This window comes from Phaenicophaeus curvirostris, unplaced genomic scaffold (genome assembly GCF_032191515.1).
Source record: "Phaenicophaeus curvirostris isolate KB17595 unplaced genomic scaffold, BPBGC_Pcur_1.0 scaffold_51, whole genome shotgun sequence".
Classification (NCBI taxonomy): domain Eukaryota; kingdom Metazoa; phylum Chordata; class Aves; order Cuculiformes; family Cuculidae; genus Phaenicophaeus; species Phaenicophaeus curvirostris.
In genome coordinates this window covers 741749-759798 of record NW_027206674.1, presented here as the reverse complement: position 1 = coordinate 759798, position 18050 = coordinate 741749, and the positions used below count along the sequence as shown (strand labels likewise).

Below are 18050 nucleotides of genomic sequence, written 5' to 3'. Positions count from 1 at the left end.
TCTGGAGAAGCGAAGGCTTCCAAGACGCCACAGTCAGAAGTCGTTAATGTCAGTGTCGCGGCTCCAGCGACGCGTCCAAGAGTTGACGCTCGCTTGGAGGACCACGCCAAGGTTCCCTGCAGGAACGAGGAGGGATGGATGGAGCCCGGCTGCTCCGTCACTCACCCGGGAAGGAGCCTGGGAAGGGCTGCGAAGGGAGGAGGTGATGGAATCGGGTTACGATAGCGCAGACGCTCACCGCAAGCGCGAGTTCCCTGAGAAAAGGGCACGAAGCCAAAGCAGCTCGTGGTTCCGAACCTCCACAAAGACATAAAAGAGCACTCAGGGCTCTCAAATCCTGAAACAACCAACTCCAAAGGGATGAGGCACCTGGGGGTGTGGAGCCTGGAGAAGAGGAAGATGAGGGGAGACTAGAAAGGAGGTTGTGGTGAGGTGGGCGCTGGGCTCTCCTCCCAAGGAACAAGCGATGGGATGAGAAGAAACAGCCTCAAGTTGCACCAGGGGAAGGTTTAGGTTGGATATTATGAAAATATCCCAAGAAGATACTGGTGGTGAAGAGCGATGAAGCATTGAAGTGTCTTCTCAGGGCAGCGGTGGAGTCTCCACCCCTGGAGGGTTCAAAACACGAGGAGCTGTGGCACCTGGGGACGTTGTTTGGTGGTGTTGAGCTGATAGTTGGACTGGAGGAGCTTAAAGGGCTTCTCCAAGGAGGAGGACAAAGGTTGTGAGCTGAAAAGAGGGAGATTGAGATGAGATCTTGGGGAGGAACATTCTCCTGGGAGGGTGGGGAGGCCCTGGGCCAGGTTACCCTGAAAAGTGGTGGCTCCTCCATCCCTGGAGGTGTTGAAGACCAGGTTGGATGGGGCTTGGAGAACTGGATCGAGTGGGAGGTGTCTCCCTTTGAGGTCCTTTCCAACCCAACCCATTCCATGAATTGTTATGTTTTAGGGTTCTTACAAACATCCCAACCATCATCAAGCACCTTTGAGAAGCCAGAACCTTCCCACAAGCTCCTTCCAAACCTACAGCAGGAAAAGAAAAACCCTCGGTAGCATCTTAACCTCCTTTTTCTTGGCCACAGCCACCTCCTCAACCCTTCGCTCACGGCCAGAGACGATCCCTGTCCCGCAAAAGGTGGTTCTAACCCCACCACCGCGACCACCTCGATGCTGCAGGAACATCTAAGAAGCAAAATCCTTGAAGCCATAAAATTCCCCTCACCTGCCGCTGCTTTTTGCTGCGTCACCACCTCTCCAGGCGGAGATGACACCTCCGCTTCCCTCGTTTTCCCTCTGATCCCCCTTCCCCGCTCTCGCGCAGCTATTTCAGGGAATTTCTCTTTTTGAAGCTCTCACCTGCTTGTCACCCTGAGCCGGATATTTCTCGTTGGAGTTTATTTTATTGTCTCAAATCGCTGCGTAGCTATGGAAACCGACTTTTAGCCGATGCACAGGAGCTTTTTGTCTTCTCCAGCGCAGCAGAGCTGCAAAAAATATTCATTTTTGGTGTCAGTGAGCACAGGAATTGTAGCAGATACGGAGACGCTGCCTTTTCCAGCTCCAAGATGAGTTTTCAGGGTCAAAAAATAAGCGAGGAGCCGCTCATTGTGCTGGTTGATTCCATCCCAGGAACACCTGGAGCTGGAGAAGTGAGAAGAAGCTATTAAATCACATAGGAGAGCTTGTGGGTGGAGAAGGGATGGGGAGAAGCCCCGAGGAGAAGGATTTGGGGGAGGAGAAGCTTCAAATGAGCCACCAAAGTGCACTTGAAGCCTGAAAAGCCAAACCAGATCTTGGGCTGCACTCAAAGCAGCTCAAAAATGGGACCAGGAGGAGAATCTGCCCCTCTGCAGAGACCTCACCTGGAGCTCCTGGTGCTCTGGAGTCCTCAGAACTGGAAGGACGTGGAGCGAGGCCTGCAGAGGCCACGGAGATGATCTAAGGGCTGGAGAACCTCTCAGATGAGGACAAGGTTGGGAGAGTTGGGGTTGTTCAGCCTGGAGAAGGCTCTGAGGAGACTTTAGAGCAGCTTCCAGGATGGAAAGAGGCCTCCAGGAGAGCTGGGAAGGGGCTTTTGATCAAGGAGTGAAGGGACAGGACGAAGGGGAATGATTTTCAGCTGAAAGAAGAGATGGGGATGAGATTCTAGAGAGAAATAATTCACCATGAGGACGGTGAGGCCCAAGCTGCCTTGAGAAATGGTGGTTGCTCCATCCCTGGAGGTGCTGAAGGCCACGCTGGATGGAGCTTGGAGCCACCAGATCCAGCGGGAGGTGTCCCTGCTCCTGGCAGGGTTGGAATTGGATGAGTTTTGAGGTCCCTTCCCCTTTCTATAACCTGTTTCCATTTCAGAATTTACAAAATAAACCCCCGCAAGCCCCAACTCGGCGCAAACCACAGAGGATTTTGGGCTGTTCCACTAGAAGCACCAAGACCTCCGCCGGCGAAGGAAGAGAAATAATCAATACAGGAGCTCTTGAAATGTTTAAGTGGAGAGGGTTTTATTTTCTGCGCAGAGAACCGGAACTCGACAGCACTGGACCAAAGCTGGGATTTGGTTTTTTCCCTGGTTTTTTTTGTATTTTGCTAAAGAGAAGCAACACGGTGCAACTGGAAAACAAGTTTACAGTGTTTAAACCACGAGAGGATCGAGAGGAGGTGGAGAATAAAAGGAAAAAAAGAGCCTTCTAGCTACAACTTAAATCCACAGCGCAGCCCGGCCGAGGAACGGCACCGGCGCGGCTAAAAATTGGAGTGATTTCAGGCTGGGACGGGGAGAAAACAGCATCCTACGTACCGCTCGGCAGCTCAGGGCTCTTCCCGGGCTGGGAACTACTGGCCTTTAGCCTCTCGCGGTTGGGAATCGGAACCAAAAGGCAGCTTCAAGTTTTCGAGTCAACGGCAGGAGCGGAGAACGAGCTCCCGGTGCCTCTCCGGGAGGGGACGGAGGGAGGATCCCGGCCTGACGGAAGCTCCGAGGCTCACGCCAAGCGAGGCTCAGGCCAAGCTGGCTCCTCCTGCGCTATCTTCACGGTGAATTAGTGGATGGCTTTGAGAAATGAGGCCTACGAACCGCAGAGCCGTCCCCGTGGGGGTTAAGCAAACATGCAGAGGGAAGGGGAGTTCGTTCCGTTAGAGATTTCCAGGCGGCTTCGCAATAAATACTCGGCGTCTCGGTCGGGGGGGGATGAGAGAAGCGTTGAAGGGTGACCTGCAGCATCCTCGGCGTAGAAGCCGCGTCCCTAGAACTCAAGCAGCCAGAAAACATCGCGTTTGAACATTCTCTCCGCTGCTGAAAGACGTCGCTGGCTTATTTTTCGATTGCGTCCTCACCCTTGGCTACACGTCTCGGCGAGAACCACGGAATAGACTGATATGAAATGAGCTCGGTGGGTTTTTTTCTGGATATGAAGTTCATTCGGGAGAGCGCGGGCTCGGAGAAGGTTTCGCGGTGGGTTTCCTGGGCTTCCCCTCGCCCTTTACCTTTCGAGGAGGCACCGAGGCACCTTCACTCCGTGCGCAGGATGATGTGGATCCCTGATTCTGTGAAAACCGGCCCGCTCATCTCGCCGGCCCTCAGCGCAAACGAGGCGTCTTCGAAAGGTTTCTGCATCTGACCTGGGGAGAGCAGAGAGCACAGAGCTTCATTAAAACCCCGCGACGAAGAAAAGAGCTTGCGGAGCAAGCGAAGCCTCAAAAAAACGAAGGCGGCTTCCAGGCAGACAACAAAGTCACCAATTAATAACTCGCAGGGGGCGTTTGTTTGCATCGGCTCCCGGAAGATGATTCCAAACAACTCCCTCACGCTTTTAAACAGGGGATGGGAGGCACCAACTGCTGACTAATAGATTCAGTTGGGCTGGAAGGGACCTCAAAGTCCATCCAGTTCCACCCTCTTCCACGGGTAGGGACACCTCCCACTGGATCTGGTTGCTCCAAGCTCCATCCAAGCTGGATTCAGCATCTCCAGGGATGAGAAATGAGCTTCTCTGGACAAGCCGGGCCTCCCCACCCTCCCAGTTGGAGGGAAGGGAGGGCACCCAGAGGGACCTGGAGGAGCCGGAGAGGTGGGAATGTGTGGACATCAAAGTTCAACAAGGTCCCGCGCTGGGGTCAGGACGATCCCAAGCACAAATCCAAGCTGGGTGAAGCCCTAAACCAGGATTGGGAGCAGCTCTGAGGAGAAGCAGCTCCATGCGAGACCTTAGAGCAGCTCCTAGTAGGGAAAGGGGCTCCAGGAAAGCTGGGGAGAGGCTCTTGGTCAGGGAGAGGATGAGGAGAATGGTTTTCAGCAGAAAGACAGGAGATTGAGATGAGATCTTGGAGAGAAACGTTCTCCTGGGAGGGTGAGGAGAACATTTCCCAGGTTAACCAAAGAAGCGGTGGCTGCTCCATCCCTGGAGATGTTGAAAACCAGGTTGGATGGGGCTTGGAGCTCCTGATCCGGTGGGAGATGCCCCTGCCCGGGGCCAGAAGGTGGAACTGGATGAGCTTTGAGGTCCCTTCCACCCCAAACCATCCTCCAACTCAAATCCTACAGCAAGGAAAGACGATGGGAGAGCCGCGGACCCAAAAGGCCGAGGAGATTAGCTCTGCAGCCTCGTTGGCACAAGAAAACGTTTGTTTTCCAGGCTCCTGTGCCCTCTAAATAATTGACACGGCACACGTGGAGGATGTCACGACCCAGATGAGAATCGTTTTCAAGGCTCCAGCCTCTAAGTCAAGAGGTTTAATCATCCAGGCTTGGGAAAGCCAGAAGAAAGCTCAGAGGAAGGACCCTGAACAGGGAGCGGAACCGCTGCAGCTCTGCAGCAGAAGGAAAAAAAAACGTGGCCCGAGCCTCAGGCAGCAGAATTCGAGCCAAGAGGAGCCCAGCCTGCAGAGAGGGGCTCGAGGGGGACTGGATTCTAGTTTCCAGGGACGGAAGGAAAAGCAGAAAACCCAGATAAAATAATCCTGGAATGGTTTGGGTTGGAAGGAACCTCAAAGCCCGTCCAGCGAGCTTCAGGAAGGGGCTGCAGAACGATTCCTGACAGCCCGATCGCAGCAATATCCTCGTCTCCCTGCAAACTCAACCTTCCCGACCCCTCCAACGACCCCAAATCCCAGGAGAACCTCCAGAATTCACGATTTCTTTCCGACCCTCCATCCACCCGCGCCCCGGTCGAGGCCTCCAAGCCACTCGGGTTCCTCTTTCAGCATCACTAACAGCTTCAGCTCGGCACCTTCCCCCTCCCAGAGTGTTTTATTACCGATGCAGTCGCCTTTCCAGAGCTTCTCGGCTCTCGTCTCAGCGCTTTGATTAACGCCGAGGTGACACAGGCAGCTCGCTCGGCTCCGGTTACAAAGCTGCCGTCCTTCCCTCTCAAGCAGCTCTGAATTTTTGGGTTATTTTCCACTAGGACCTGAAATCTTCCCCCTTCAGCCGAGGGAACAGCCTCCCCGCGGTCCTCCTCGAGCAGGAACATGACTTATGTGAAGGGTTTCCAGAAGACAAATTGAAATGTTTTAATAACTTCAGCTCCAACGTACCCAGAGCACCAAGTTCTAAGAAATTAGATTTTCAGCTCAGGATTAAAAAAGAAGAAAAACCGAGGGAGGATGGAGGGGGGATGGAGCAAGAGATTTTGGCCACCACGCAGGGTGTCAATGCCACCTAGTGGAACCCAGTTCTTGATTTCTTTATATTTTGGGGAGAAGAACGAATCTTTCTGTTTATCTGCGAAAAGCCCAGAGAGCTGAGCATCCGCTGAACCCCAGGATTAAAGCTTCGTTATCTCTGAACCCATAAATCATCCCTGTTCAGCCTTGAAAGAATCTGTGAGGCAGCAATTGCTGACTAATAGATTTAATTGGGTTGGAAGAGACCTCCAAGTCCATCCAGTTCCACCTCCTTCCATGGGAAGGGACGCATCCCCCTGGATTCGGTTGCTCCAAGCTCCATCCAAGCTGGATTCAACATCTCCAGGGATGAGAAACGAGCTTCTCTGGGCAACCTGGGCCTCCCCACCCTCCCAGGAGAACATTTCATCCTCATATCTCATCAAAAATCAGCGATCGGATAGGGAGCAGTGATTAAAAAGAGTATTTTGGGGGAGAAAATCACCTGGAAACACATTCCTGAAGGCGAATTCTCCTTGACTTCAGCAACAAGAGGGTTCTGGGGGTGTTTAACCTGGAGAAGAGGAGGCTGAGGGGAGACCTCATCGCTCTGAGCGGCTCCTGGAAGGGAGGTTGAGGTGGGTGCTGGGTTCTTCCACCAAAGAACAAGCGATGGGATGAGAGGAAACAGCCTCAAGTTGCCCCAGGGGGAGGTTTGGGTTGGATATCAGGGAAAATTCCTTTATGAGAAGAGCGATAAAACCTTGGAAGCGCCTGCACGGGGCAGCGGTGGCGTCTCCATCGCTGGAGGGGCTCAAAACTCGTGGAGATGTGGCATTTGGGGACAGGGTTTAGTGGTCTTGGGTTGACTGGATGAGCTGAGAGGTTCCAAACTCATCGATTCCACAATTCTATGGCTCAGAAGCTCCAACGAGCCTACTAGAACTCTATTTCTGAGTGTTTTTAACCTTCCCAGGGTGTCCTACAAGGGTAGGAGCCCAAGAGGAGCTTCCAAACGCTTCTCTCCATGAACAGCGAAAGAAAATTCCTGCTAAAAGAAGACACCAGGGTGTTGCTCACCCTTTCTGGTGTCGCAGCTCTTCCTACAGATCTTCCTCGAGGAGCTCTGCCAGCCCCAATGGCTTCAGAGCACTAATTAGAACAATAAAACCAGCATTTTGTCTCCCTGGCAGGGACCTTTCGTGCCCGTCTCCAACTAAAACACGCGCAGACGCTCTCGCTATAAAGAGATTTGGGGTTGGTCCTTCGCTATCGCAGCTGCACTCAGCGACATCGCCGCTTTCCGTTTTCCTCCTAGTGGGAAACGGCTGCAAAAAAAGCAGCCGGAAAAATCAAGCAAACGAGGTCTCGGAATTACACGTTCGCAGCCAAAGCTCCTCCAACAAATCTCATTAACGAGGATGCACCAAGGAGCTTCTCTTTGTCGCTGCGATCAATAATCCTGTAAGAAAATCGCATCGCGCTGCGGATCATTCCCCCTTCCACGATGCCTTAATAGCTTTCTCCTCAAAGATTCCAGCGCCAAATCATTAGATTAAATTAGATAAATCTGTTCGATTTCTCCGCTCCTTCCTTATTCACGATGCTGGGCAGCTGGATTGTCACTCGGCGGCGCTGGAAAATCCCTTTTCCAGGGGGGAAAAGCCAATTTCACGAAGGGTTTTTTTGCACGACGCCTCCTCCCTGCCTCGGATAACATTAGGGTTGCGCTCCTAATCGGTTTAAGTTCTCAGCATCGAGCTCCGTTTCCCGCAGAGCGGGTTGCTGAGCGCATCAATCCCCTTCCCGCGGTCATCCCCCAGTCAGCGGGATGAGTTCTTCAACCCCTCCCCTGCCAAAAGAATCGGAGTCGTCCCCGTGATCTCGATCCGGCTCCACTCACCTCTTCCAAACGCACCCAGATCGCCTCCTGCTTTCGCGGAGCTGCAGTCGCTGAACTGCGAAGCCAGGGATTCGAAATCCTCCTCCCCCGACTTGATCTTCTGGATGTAGCCTGTGAGTAGAGGGAATAATTCAATGAGGGGAAGGCAAAACGGGGAAAACCTCCTCCAAAACCTCACGTTCAGGTTCACGTCCCACATCAAGAAGCGCAGAAACACAGCAATGTTGAGGTTGGAAAGACCTTCAAGCTCAACCAGTCCAACCTTCAGCCCAACATCACAAATTCTGTCCCCGAGTGCCACATCTCCACGTGTTTTGAGCCCCTGCAGGGATGGAGATGCCACCACTGCCCTGAAAAGCCACTTCCAACCCTTCAAAACTCCTTCCATGAAGGAATCTTGCTCAATATCCAACCTAAACCTCTCCTGGTGTAACTTGAGGCTGTTCCCTCTCATCCCATCGCTTGTTCCATGGGAGAAGAGCCCAGCACCCACCACCTCACCACAACCTCCTTCCTGGAGCTTCTTGGAGCGACGAGGTCTCCCCTCAGCCCCAATCTCTGGGCTCCAAACCCTTCCCAGCTCCGTTCCCCTTCTTCTCCAGATGTTCTCCAGCCCCTCAATGTCCCTCATGGAGCGAGGGGCTCAAAACTGAACCCAAGATTCCAGGTGCGGCCTCACCAGCTTCAAGCCCAAGTCCATCTTTGCATCATGGTCCGGATCTATTTAAGCTTCTGTTAAGCAAAAAGGTTGATTCCACCCCCCCGTGAAGCACGGGAATTCATTATTGGGCTGGAAATTAATGAGTTTTGACATCAGAAGGGCTCTCACCGTGGTAGAAGAAGCCCCAAGGAGGGAATTATTTGTCAAAAGAGGTTTCTAAAAGGTCAGTCAAGAAATATTTGGAGCCTTAACCAAGAGCTCTGACTCTTTCCGGAGCAGCAGAAACCTCCGCGCTAGCTCAGAACGAGAAATCTGAAAAGAAGGATCAGATTTTCCAGCTAAAAGCTCACTATCGCAATTACGGAGCCGTTAATTACAGAGAAAAAGCCCCAAAGTGGTGCTCCAGCTTCCAACCCAAAGCAATTCTCCATCCCAAGTGAAATCCAGCTGAGAGTTGGGGTTGTTCAGCCTGGAGAAGGCTCCAAGAAGACCTCAGAGCAGCTTCCAGTACAGAAAGAGGATCCAGGAAAGCTGGAGAGGGGCTTGTGACCAGGGAAAGGACAAGAGGAACGGTTTTGAGCTGCAAGAGGGGAGACTGAGATGAGATCTTGGGGAGAAATGTTCTTGTGGGAGGGTGGGGATGCCCTGGACCAGCTTGCTCCATCCCTGGAGGTGTTGAAGACCAGGTTGGATGGAGCTTGGAGCCCCGATCCAGTGGGAGGTGGAACTCGGTGGGTTTGGAGGTCCCTTCCAGCCCAAACCATCCCACGATTGCTCGATTTTATCAATCCAAGAGCGAAACACAAGGCGAAGGTGTTTCTCAAACCATGAAGTTTTTGGCCTTAGAGACTCCAGCGCGATCAGCAGCGTTTTTACATCACCAAGTTCGTTTAAATCGTCACGTTAAGATAAAATTTCATCTCCCGAGTCACCTGCCCTGGTCACACCAGCTGGTTCCTGGCAGTAACGAGTTTCCTAAGGACACAGAGCAAACCAGTCACCTCCGCGCTGGGTAATTAAACACGAATTTCACATTAACGAGCAACCCGAGAGGAAAAGGCGCCTGTCAGCTGGATGAGGGTTTCCTTGGATAAAGCCCGAGGTGGGTGTTTCGAGGCATTTGCACCAGCACCTCGTGTGGAAACTTCAGTTCTGCAAAGTGGGATTAATGAGCCTTAACGATCGGAACAAATTACGCGCATCGGGTGTTGTCCAGGTCGCCCCTAGAACCGCTCCAGGCGTGAGCAAACGAGACGAACGAGCCATTAGCGCCAAGAGGAAGAACGGATTGTACTGAAATGAGGAATTCCAAGGAAAAGGAGCTTTCCGGGATTGAATTTTGGGATGAGTCGCAGATAATTCTGCGTCAAGGAAGAGCAGGAAGCGACTGCGAGATGCTGATAACCTGGAGGGCGAGGAAGGTGGGTTGGAAGATTATAGAAGACGTGAATTATCAACATCCAAGAAAACCAAGTGAAAACCACAAGGATTCACAAATGGAACCAAATTAATCTGCTTCTGCAGGAATCCAAAGATATGAAGGTGGAGTAAAAACTCCAGAATAGGGTGTTTGGCTTTAAAATTAACGCGTGAGGCTCTGAAATTGTGGAATTCTCTGCAGAGGGAAGGGCAGGGGGGCTGCCGGGAGCCGATCAGGATGATGAGAAACCAGAAGAAATTCAAGCTGGAGGAAGATTAATTGGAACTGAAGCGCAAAGGAGGGGTGAGAAGAGCAAGAAGGGCTGACCTACATTCCAGAAACTAAAAAACCAGCACGTAAAGACAAGCTGGTGAGGAGCAGGGCTCCCCAGATGCGCCGAAGGGTCAGTATTAATGAGCTATTAAATGTAATTTGGTAATTAAAAGGAAGTCCAGGCAAACTGGGGAGGGGCTCTTGATCAGGGAGTGCAGGGATGGGACAAGGGGAAGGGTTTTGAGGTGAAAAAGGGGAGATTAAGATGAGATCTAAGGGAAAAATGGGGGTGGGGAGGTACTGGACCAGGTTACCCAGAGAAATTGGGGCTTCTTCATCCCTAGAGAAGTTGAAGACCAGGTTGGATGGAGCTTGGAGAACCTCATCCGGTGGAAGGGGGTGGGACTGGATGGGCTTTGAGGTCCCTTCCAACCCAACCCACTCCAGGATTCTATGAATTAAACACTAACGCAAGAAAGGATAGAAACGGAGCGTTATTTAGCTGGAAATTGGGTTTGAACGTGTCAAGAGTGGAGATAAGTTTGAAGGAACCTTTACAGCAGACTCAGAGCCTTCCCTGCCCCTTTAATTTCCAAGAGATTAACTACTTTCCAGAGATTCCGGAGCCTTCCAGCCCTCCTAACTCGCTCCCCTTATTATCTGGGAAAAGCCAAAGGGAATATTTGACTTCAGTCACGTTCACCTACCAAACCCAATTGTCTTTAGCATCGTTCCCTTTCCTGCGGGAAGAAAACGCTCCCTGATCCAATTTCTTCCTTGGATTTTTATTGCAGAGCATCAAACCCAGAAATCTTGGACATAATCTACCACCGAACACAACACGAAACGCAGAGTTTCAGCTGAAAACCGTCCTGCTCACCCTACAACAACCTGACTCCCATCTCTGCCGGTGAATTTTATCAGAAGGAGGGAGCGGATACCACCTGGTGGCCGCTGCCTCGCTGCTCCGAGTTATTTAGCAAAGATATTTCCCTTCCCAGGGCTTCCAAACGTGGATTTATTGTGGGTTAGAACTGAGGGAAGGGCCAAAACACCCTCCCAATCCTCCTCTCATCGCTGAAGATTCCCAGCTCGCATCCGTGTGCTCCCAAACCAGCTTCACTGCTGGAAAAGATAGAGCTGCCTGCTTAAAATGGTCTCGGTTTCATCATTTCATTACTGGAAAGGATTTAAAACTGCTTAAAATGGTCTCGGTTTCATCATTTCACCACTGGAAACTATTTAAACCTCACCCCAAGCTCCTAAATCCTGCGATTCCAAGAGGTCAAAGACCAGGAAGAGCTGGAAGTCGCCTGCCCTCCCTAAGATCAAAACCAACATCAGCTCAATCCGACTAGGGGAGCCGCAAGGAGAATTCCAGGCTGTGGAGATTCTCCAGCGCCTACTATGAAGGTTCCTGACCTAGAATACGTTGGGAAAAGTCAAAACCGATCCCCTTTACAGCCTTCTAAAACGATGGAAACATCAAGCAACTGGATTTGAAGCAGAGATTTAATCAGCACTGAATCTAAGTTGCTCTTAGGGCAAGGAGTTGTGACATTAAATAAAAAAGAAATGGTTAAAGATCTCATTTTTAGCTTTAAATTGTTTTATTTTCGAGATAAAATACACATTTACACGGGGAAATACAAACAAACCTCAGAGATGGCAGCACAAACAGCCCCAAAGGGGACGAGGGGTGGGCTGGGACCTACCTGGAGTCAGTTCAAACGATTTATTCGAGTGGCTGGGACGGGGAAGTCCGACTCCAAACCACTTGCCTCAAAATCTTTGCTCTAAACAAACCAAACTCCTCATTCCGGACACCGATTCCAGCCTCCAAACGCCTTTCCCCCCCCCAACAGCCTCATCTCCTTTCTTTTTCCTGGGTTTACTTGCCATTTATAAGCTCCAGCGCCTCATCTTTGGTCCGCGTGATCTTTTCCTGCCTCCAGGACGAGGGTCTCCGCGACTGGTTGTGTTTCACCAGGAGGTGAGAACATCGCACTCTGCTCGGCTCCCCTTGCCCGTTCTTCCCGCTGCCGCTGGGTCGTTCCCACTGACTCGCGTTCGTGATGTGGTTGAAGTAATAAACTCGGCCTGGGGGGAGAGAGAGAGAGGCGCCCGGGGTTAAAACAGCTCTCGGCAGACCCCAAAAAGCAGTTTCTCAGCCCCAGAATTGGCTCCTCGGCCCCCTGAACCAGTTGGTGACACAGCAAAGGTCGTTTCTCACCACGAGAATCAGCTCCTTGACACTAGAATTGGTTTCTGACACCGAGAATCTGCTTCTCAACCCCCAGAATCAGTTTCTGACACTGAGAATCAGCCCCCTGAACCAGTTCGTGACCCCCCAGAGTTCGTTTCTCACAAGAATCAGCTCCTCGACACTAGAATCTGTTTCTGACACTGAGAATCTGCTTCTTGACCCCTAGAATCAGCTCCTCAACCCCCAAAATCAATTTCTGATACTGAGAATCAGCTTCCCAACCCCCAGAATCAGTTTCTGACGCTGAGAATCAGCTCCCTGACCCCCAGAATCAGCCCCTTGAACCAGTTCGTGACCTCCCAGAGTTCGTTTCTCACCACAAGAATCAGCTCCTCGACACTAGAATCGGTTTCTGACACTGAGAATCTGCTTCTCAACCCCCAAAATCAACTCCCCAACCCCCAAAATCAATTTCTGATACTGAGAATCAGCTTCCCAACCCCCAGAATCAGTTTCTGACACTGACAATCAGCCCCCTGACCCCCAGAATCAGCCCCCTGAACCAGTTCGTGACCCCCCAGAGTTCATTTCTCACCACAAGAATCAGCTCCTTGATACTAGAATTGGTTTCTGACACCGAGAATCTGCTTCTCAACCCCCAGAATCTGCCCCCTGAACCAGTTTGTGACCCCCCAGTGTGTTTCTCACCACAAGAATCAGCTCCTCGACACTAGAATCTGTTTCTGACACTGAGAATCTGCTTCTTGATCCCTAGAATCAGCTCCTCAACCCCCAAAATCAACTCCCCGACCCCCAAAATCAATTTCTGATACTGAGAATCAGCTTCCCAACCCCCAGAATCAGTTTCTGACACTGACAATCAGCCCCCTGACCCCCAGAATCAGCCCCCTGAACCAGTTCGTGACCCCCCAGAGTTCATTTCTCACCACAAGAATCAGCTCCTTGATACTAGAATTGGTTTCTGACACCGAGAATCTGCTTCTCAACCCCCAGAACCTGCCCCCTGAACCAGTTTGTGACCCTCCAGTGTGTTTCTCACCACAAGAATCAGCTCCTCGACACTAGAATCTGTTTCTGACACTGAGAATCTGCTTCTCAACCCGTAGAATCAGCTCCTCGACCCCCAAAATCAACTCCCCGACCCCCAAAATCAATTTCTGATACTGAGAATCAGCTTCCCAACCCCCAGAATCAGTTTCTGACACTGACAATCAGCCCCCTGACCCCCAGAATCAGCCCCCTGAACCAGTTCGTGACCCCCCAGAGTTCATTTCTCACCACAAGAATCAGCTCCTTGATACTAGAATTGGTTTCTGACACCGAGAATCTGCTTCTCAACCCCCAGAACCTGCCCCCTGAACCAGTTTGTGACCCTCCAGTGTGTTTCTCACCACAAGAATCAGCTCCTCGACACTAGAATCTGTTTCTGACACTGAGAATCTGCTTCTTGATCCCTAGAATCAGCTCCTCAACCCCCAAAATCAACTCCCTGACCCCCAGAATCAGTTTCTGACACTGACAATCAGCTCCCTGACCCCCAGAATCAGCCCCTTGAACCAGTTCGTGACCTCCCAGAGCTCGTTTCTCACCACAAGAATCAGCTCCTTGATACTAGAATCGGTTTCTGACACTGAGAATCTGCTTCTCGACCCCCAGAATCAGTTTCTGACACTGAGAATCAGCCCCTCAAACCAGTTCGTGACCCCCCAGAGATCGTTTCTCACCACAAGAATCAGCTCCTCGACACTAGAATCTGTTTCTGACACTGAGAATCTGCTTCTCAACCCCCAGAATCAGCTCCTCGACCCCCAAAATCATTTTCTGATACTGAGAATCAGCTTCCCAACCCCCAGAATCAGTTTCTGACACTGACAATCAGCTCCCTGACCCCCAGAATCAGCCCTGTGAACCAGTTCGTGACCTCCCAGAGTTCGTTTCTCACCACAAGAATCAGCTCCTTGATACTAGAATCAGTTTCTGACACCGAGAATCTGCTTCTCAGCCCCCAGAATCAGCCCCTCAAACCAGTTCGTGACCCCCCAGAGTTCGTTTCTCACCACAAGAATCAGCTCCTCAACACTAGAATCTGTTTCTGACACCAAGAATCTGCTTCTCAACCCCCAGAATCAGTTTGACACTGAGAATCAGCCCCCTGACCCCCAGAATCACCTCCCTGAACTAGTTCTTGACCCCCAAGAGTTCGTTTGTCACCACAAGAATCAGCTCCTCGACACTAGAATCAGTTTCTGACACTGAGAATCTGCTTCTCGACCCCTAGAATCAGCTCCTCAATCCCCAAAATCAACTCCCCGACCCCCAGAATCAGTTTCTGACACTGAGAATCAGCCCCCTGACCCCCAGAATCAGCCCCGTGAACCAGTTTGTGACCCCCTAGAGATCGTTTCTCACCACAAGAATCAGCTCCTCGATGCTAGAATCGGTTTCTGACACCGAGAATCTGCTTCTCGACCCCCAGAATCAGTTTCTGACACTGAGAATCAGCCCCCTGACCCCCAGAATCAGCCCCATGAACCAGTTTGTGACCCCCCAGTGTGTTTCTCACCACAAGAATCAGCTCCTCGACACTAGAATCTGTTTCTGACACTGAGAATCTGCTTCTCAACCCCTAGAATCAGCTCCTCGACCCCCAAAATCAACTCCCCGACCTCCAAAATCAATTTCTGACACTGAGAATCAGCCCCCTGACCCCCTGAATCAGCCCCCTGAACCAGTTCGTGATCCCCGAGTTAGTTTCTCACCACAAGAATCAGCTCCTCAACACTAGAATCTGTTTCTGACACTGAGAATCTGCTTCCCGAACCCCAGAATCAGCTCCCTGAGCCCCAGAATCTGTTTCTGACACTGAGAATCAGCCCCTCAAACCAGTTCGTGACCCCCCAGAGATCGTTTCTCACCACAAGAATCAGCTCCTCGACACTAGAATCTGTTTCTGACACCGAGAATCTGCTTCTCAAACCCCAGAATCAGCTCCCCGAGCCCCAGAATCAGTTTGACACTGAGAATCAGCCCCCTGATCCTCAGAATCACCTCCCTGAACTAGTTCTTGACCCCCAAGAGTTCGTTTGTCACCACAAGAATCAGCTCCTCAACACTAGAATCAGTTTCGGACACTGAGAATCTGCTTCTCGACCCCTAGAATCAGCTCCTCAAACCCCAAAATCAACTCCCCGACCCCCAGAATCAGTTTCTGACACTGAGAATCAGCCCCCTGACCCCCAGAATCAGCCCCGTGAACCAGTTTGTGAGCCCCCCAGAGTTCGTTTCTCACCACAAGAATCAGCTCCTCGATGCTAGAATCTGTTTCTGACACTGAGAATCTGCTTCTCAACCCCCAGAATCAGCTCCCTGAGCCCCAGAATCAGTTTGACACTGAGAATCAGCTCCCTGACCCCCAGAATCAGTCCCCTGAACTAGTTCTTGACCCCCCCCGAGTTCATTTCTCACCACAAGAATCAGCTCCTCGACACTAGAAGTGGTTTCTGACACCGAGAATCTGCTTCTCAACCCCCAGAAAGAGCTCCTCGACCCCTAGAATCAGCCTCCGACCCCCAGAACCCACTTCTTGATGCCTAGAATCACTTTCTGGCCCTGAGAAGCAGCTCTTCGGCCCCCCCCCCAAACCAGCTTCTGACCCTCAAAATCAGCTCCCTGAGCCCCCAGACCAGTTTCTAACCCTGCAAATCAGATCCTTAATGCCCAGAATCAGGTTTTTTACCCTGAGGATACGCCCCCCACCGTCATCACCAGTTTCTGACCCTGCGAATCATCTCCCTGGCCCCCAGGCTCCCTTTCTGAACCCCAGAATCCACTTCTTGACCCCCAATAACTGGGTGAGATCTGGCGTCTCACCTCAATCTCCCTTCTTGCAGCTCAAAACCGTTCCCCTCATCCCATCCCTGCCCTCCCTGGGACCCCCCCCCAGCCTCATTCAGCCCCCACTGAGGCCCAGAAGCCGCCCCCCAAGGGCTGCGTCCCCCTCTTACCCCCCTAGACCCCAATGAGCCCCAGACCAAGCCCACCCTGCAGCCCCCCAGCCCCCCAGCAGCCCCCCAGATGCCACAGAGGCCCAGATTAGCCCCCACAGATCCCATTGAAGCCCACTCTACTGCCCTCCCCAGCCCCATTTGCAGCCCCCCAGGCCCCACTGAGCCCTAGACTGACCCCTCCCCACTGACCCCCAGCCCCTCTTGCAGCCTCCCCAGGCCCCAGCTGATGTCCAGGAGCCACCCCCAGCCCCACTCGCAGCCCCCCAGGCCCCACTGAGCCCTCCCCACTGACCTCCAGCCCCACTCGCAGCCCCCCAGCCCCCACTGAGCCCTCCCCACTGACCCCCAGTCCCATTCGCAGCCCCCCAGCCCCCACTGAGCCCTTCCCACCGACCCCAAGCCCCACTCACAGACCCCCAGGCCCCACTGAAGCCCACGAGCACCCCCCCAGCCCTACTCACAGCCCCCCAGAAGCCCAGGAGCACCCCCCAGCCCCACTCACAGCCCCTAGACCCCACTGAGCCCTAGACCGACCCCTCCCCACTGACCCCCAGCCCCCACTGAAGCCCAGGATCACCCCCCAGCCCCACTCGCAACCCCTAGACCCCACTGAGCCCTAGACTAAACCCTCCCCGCCGCCCCCCCAGCCCCCCTCACAGCCCCCTCAGCCCCACTGACCCCCACACCGAGCCCTCCCCGCCGCCCCCCAGGCCCCACGGAGGCCCAGCCCGGGCCCTCCCCGCCGCCTCTCGCCCTGGGCCCCGCTCCCAGCCCCTCCGAGCCCCAGCCCGGCTCCTCCCCGCCCCCTCCGGCCGCCCTCGCAGCCCCCCGGGCCGGTCCCTCCCCGCCCCTCGTACCGGAGCTGCGGCTCATGCGCTTCTCCCAGCCCGCGGGCAGCTTCTCCTCCTCCGCCATCTTGCCTCTCGCCTGCGCTGCCCGGCCCGCCCTTTTATGAGGGCGGAGGGGGCGGGGCTAAAGGCCGCGATCTCCGCTTTCATTGGTTACTGAGGCGCCGGCTCCCGCCCTCCCCGCGCTCCCATTGGCTGAGGCGCATGCCCGTCAGCGAGCGAGCAGGGCCCCGTCACGTGACGCAGGCGCGGACGGTGGCCGCGGGGGGACAAAAGGCCTCGAGAAACAGCGCAGCGCAGTCTCCAATCCCTTTACTAGCTCTTCGCTCCCCATGGAGCTAAAAAACCTGGAAAAACACCTTTATTATAAAGCAAATTAACGCTCCAGGGTCATTCTTGAACGCTTAGAGCCTCAGCGCGAGTCCAGCTTGGCTGTACTGACAGATAACAGTGATATAAGGATGCAAGCTCTCCAGCACCAGCGCGCAGTTCGCTTTGATAACAGAGCAATTGATGAAATTTTCTCTTTTGTGGTTTTTCCCAAGGCTTCTCGCTGCAGCTGGGATTCTATCCTTTGTCTCCATGCCTCAAGTGGCCCTTTTGGGGTAAAATCTAGGAGCTGCCACGCGTGTTCCCTCCCAGTTCCCCCCTTCCCACGGAGCCGCGCGACAATCAGAGCCTGGAAAAACATCTTTATTATAAACCAGCTCCACGCTCCAGGGTCGCTCCTGCACGTTGAGAGCTTCAACGTCGCTCCAGCTCGGATACAAGGGGAGTTTAGAAGCGGATAACGGGAATTTTGGGATGCAGAGGGGGTCCCATGATTCACCGGAACAAACTTTATTGGTAGTAGAGCTCCAGGTTCATCCCATCGTGGATCTCATCTGGAAGGGGGAGTTAAGGAAAAGGGGAGGAGATGGATGGGGTGAGGGTTTGTGGGGTGAAAAACCTGCTTGGAGAAGGATACAGTCGCCAAGAGTGACGTGATCCTTGAAAATCGTGTACCTGGAGACGTGGAAAAGAGAGATATGAAGGCTCCAAGCCCCATTCCAGAACCTGGGAGTGCTGGAGAGGGCCTAACAGACCCCGAGGGGTCACCGTTCTCCTTCCA

At 53.0% G+C, this 18050-nt stretch overlaps 1 protein-coding gene across 1 annotated transcript; it reads right to left on the bottom strand.

Annotated features, from left to right (window-relative positions):
* Window positions 1-2475: 2475 nt before the first annotated feature.
* On the bottom strand, window positions 2476-17028 carry PIN1 (peptidylprolyl cis/trans isomerase, NIMA-interacting 1). The gene is made up of 4 exons (XM_069881584.1): window positions 16949-17028; window positions 11757-11957; window positions 7504-7614; window positions 2476-3617 (listed from the first exon to the last, which is right to left on the bottom strand). Exons 1-4 carry the CDS (start codon window positions 17004-17006, stop codon window positions 3508-3510), a joined length of 480 nt encoding a protein of 159 aa, XP_069737685.1. The 5' UTR covers window positions 17007-17028; the 3' UTR covers window positions 2476-3507.
* Between the last annotated feature and the right edge of the window lie 1022 nt (window positions 17029-18050).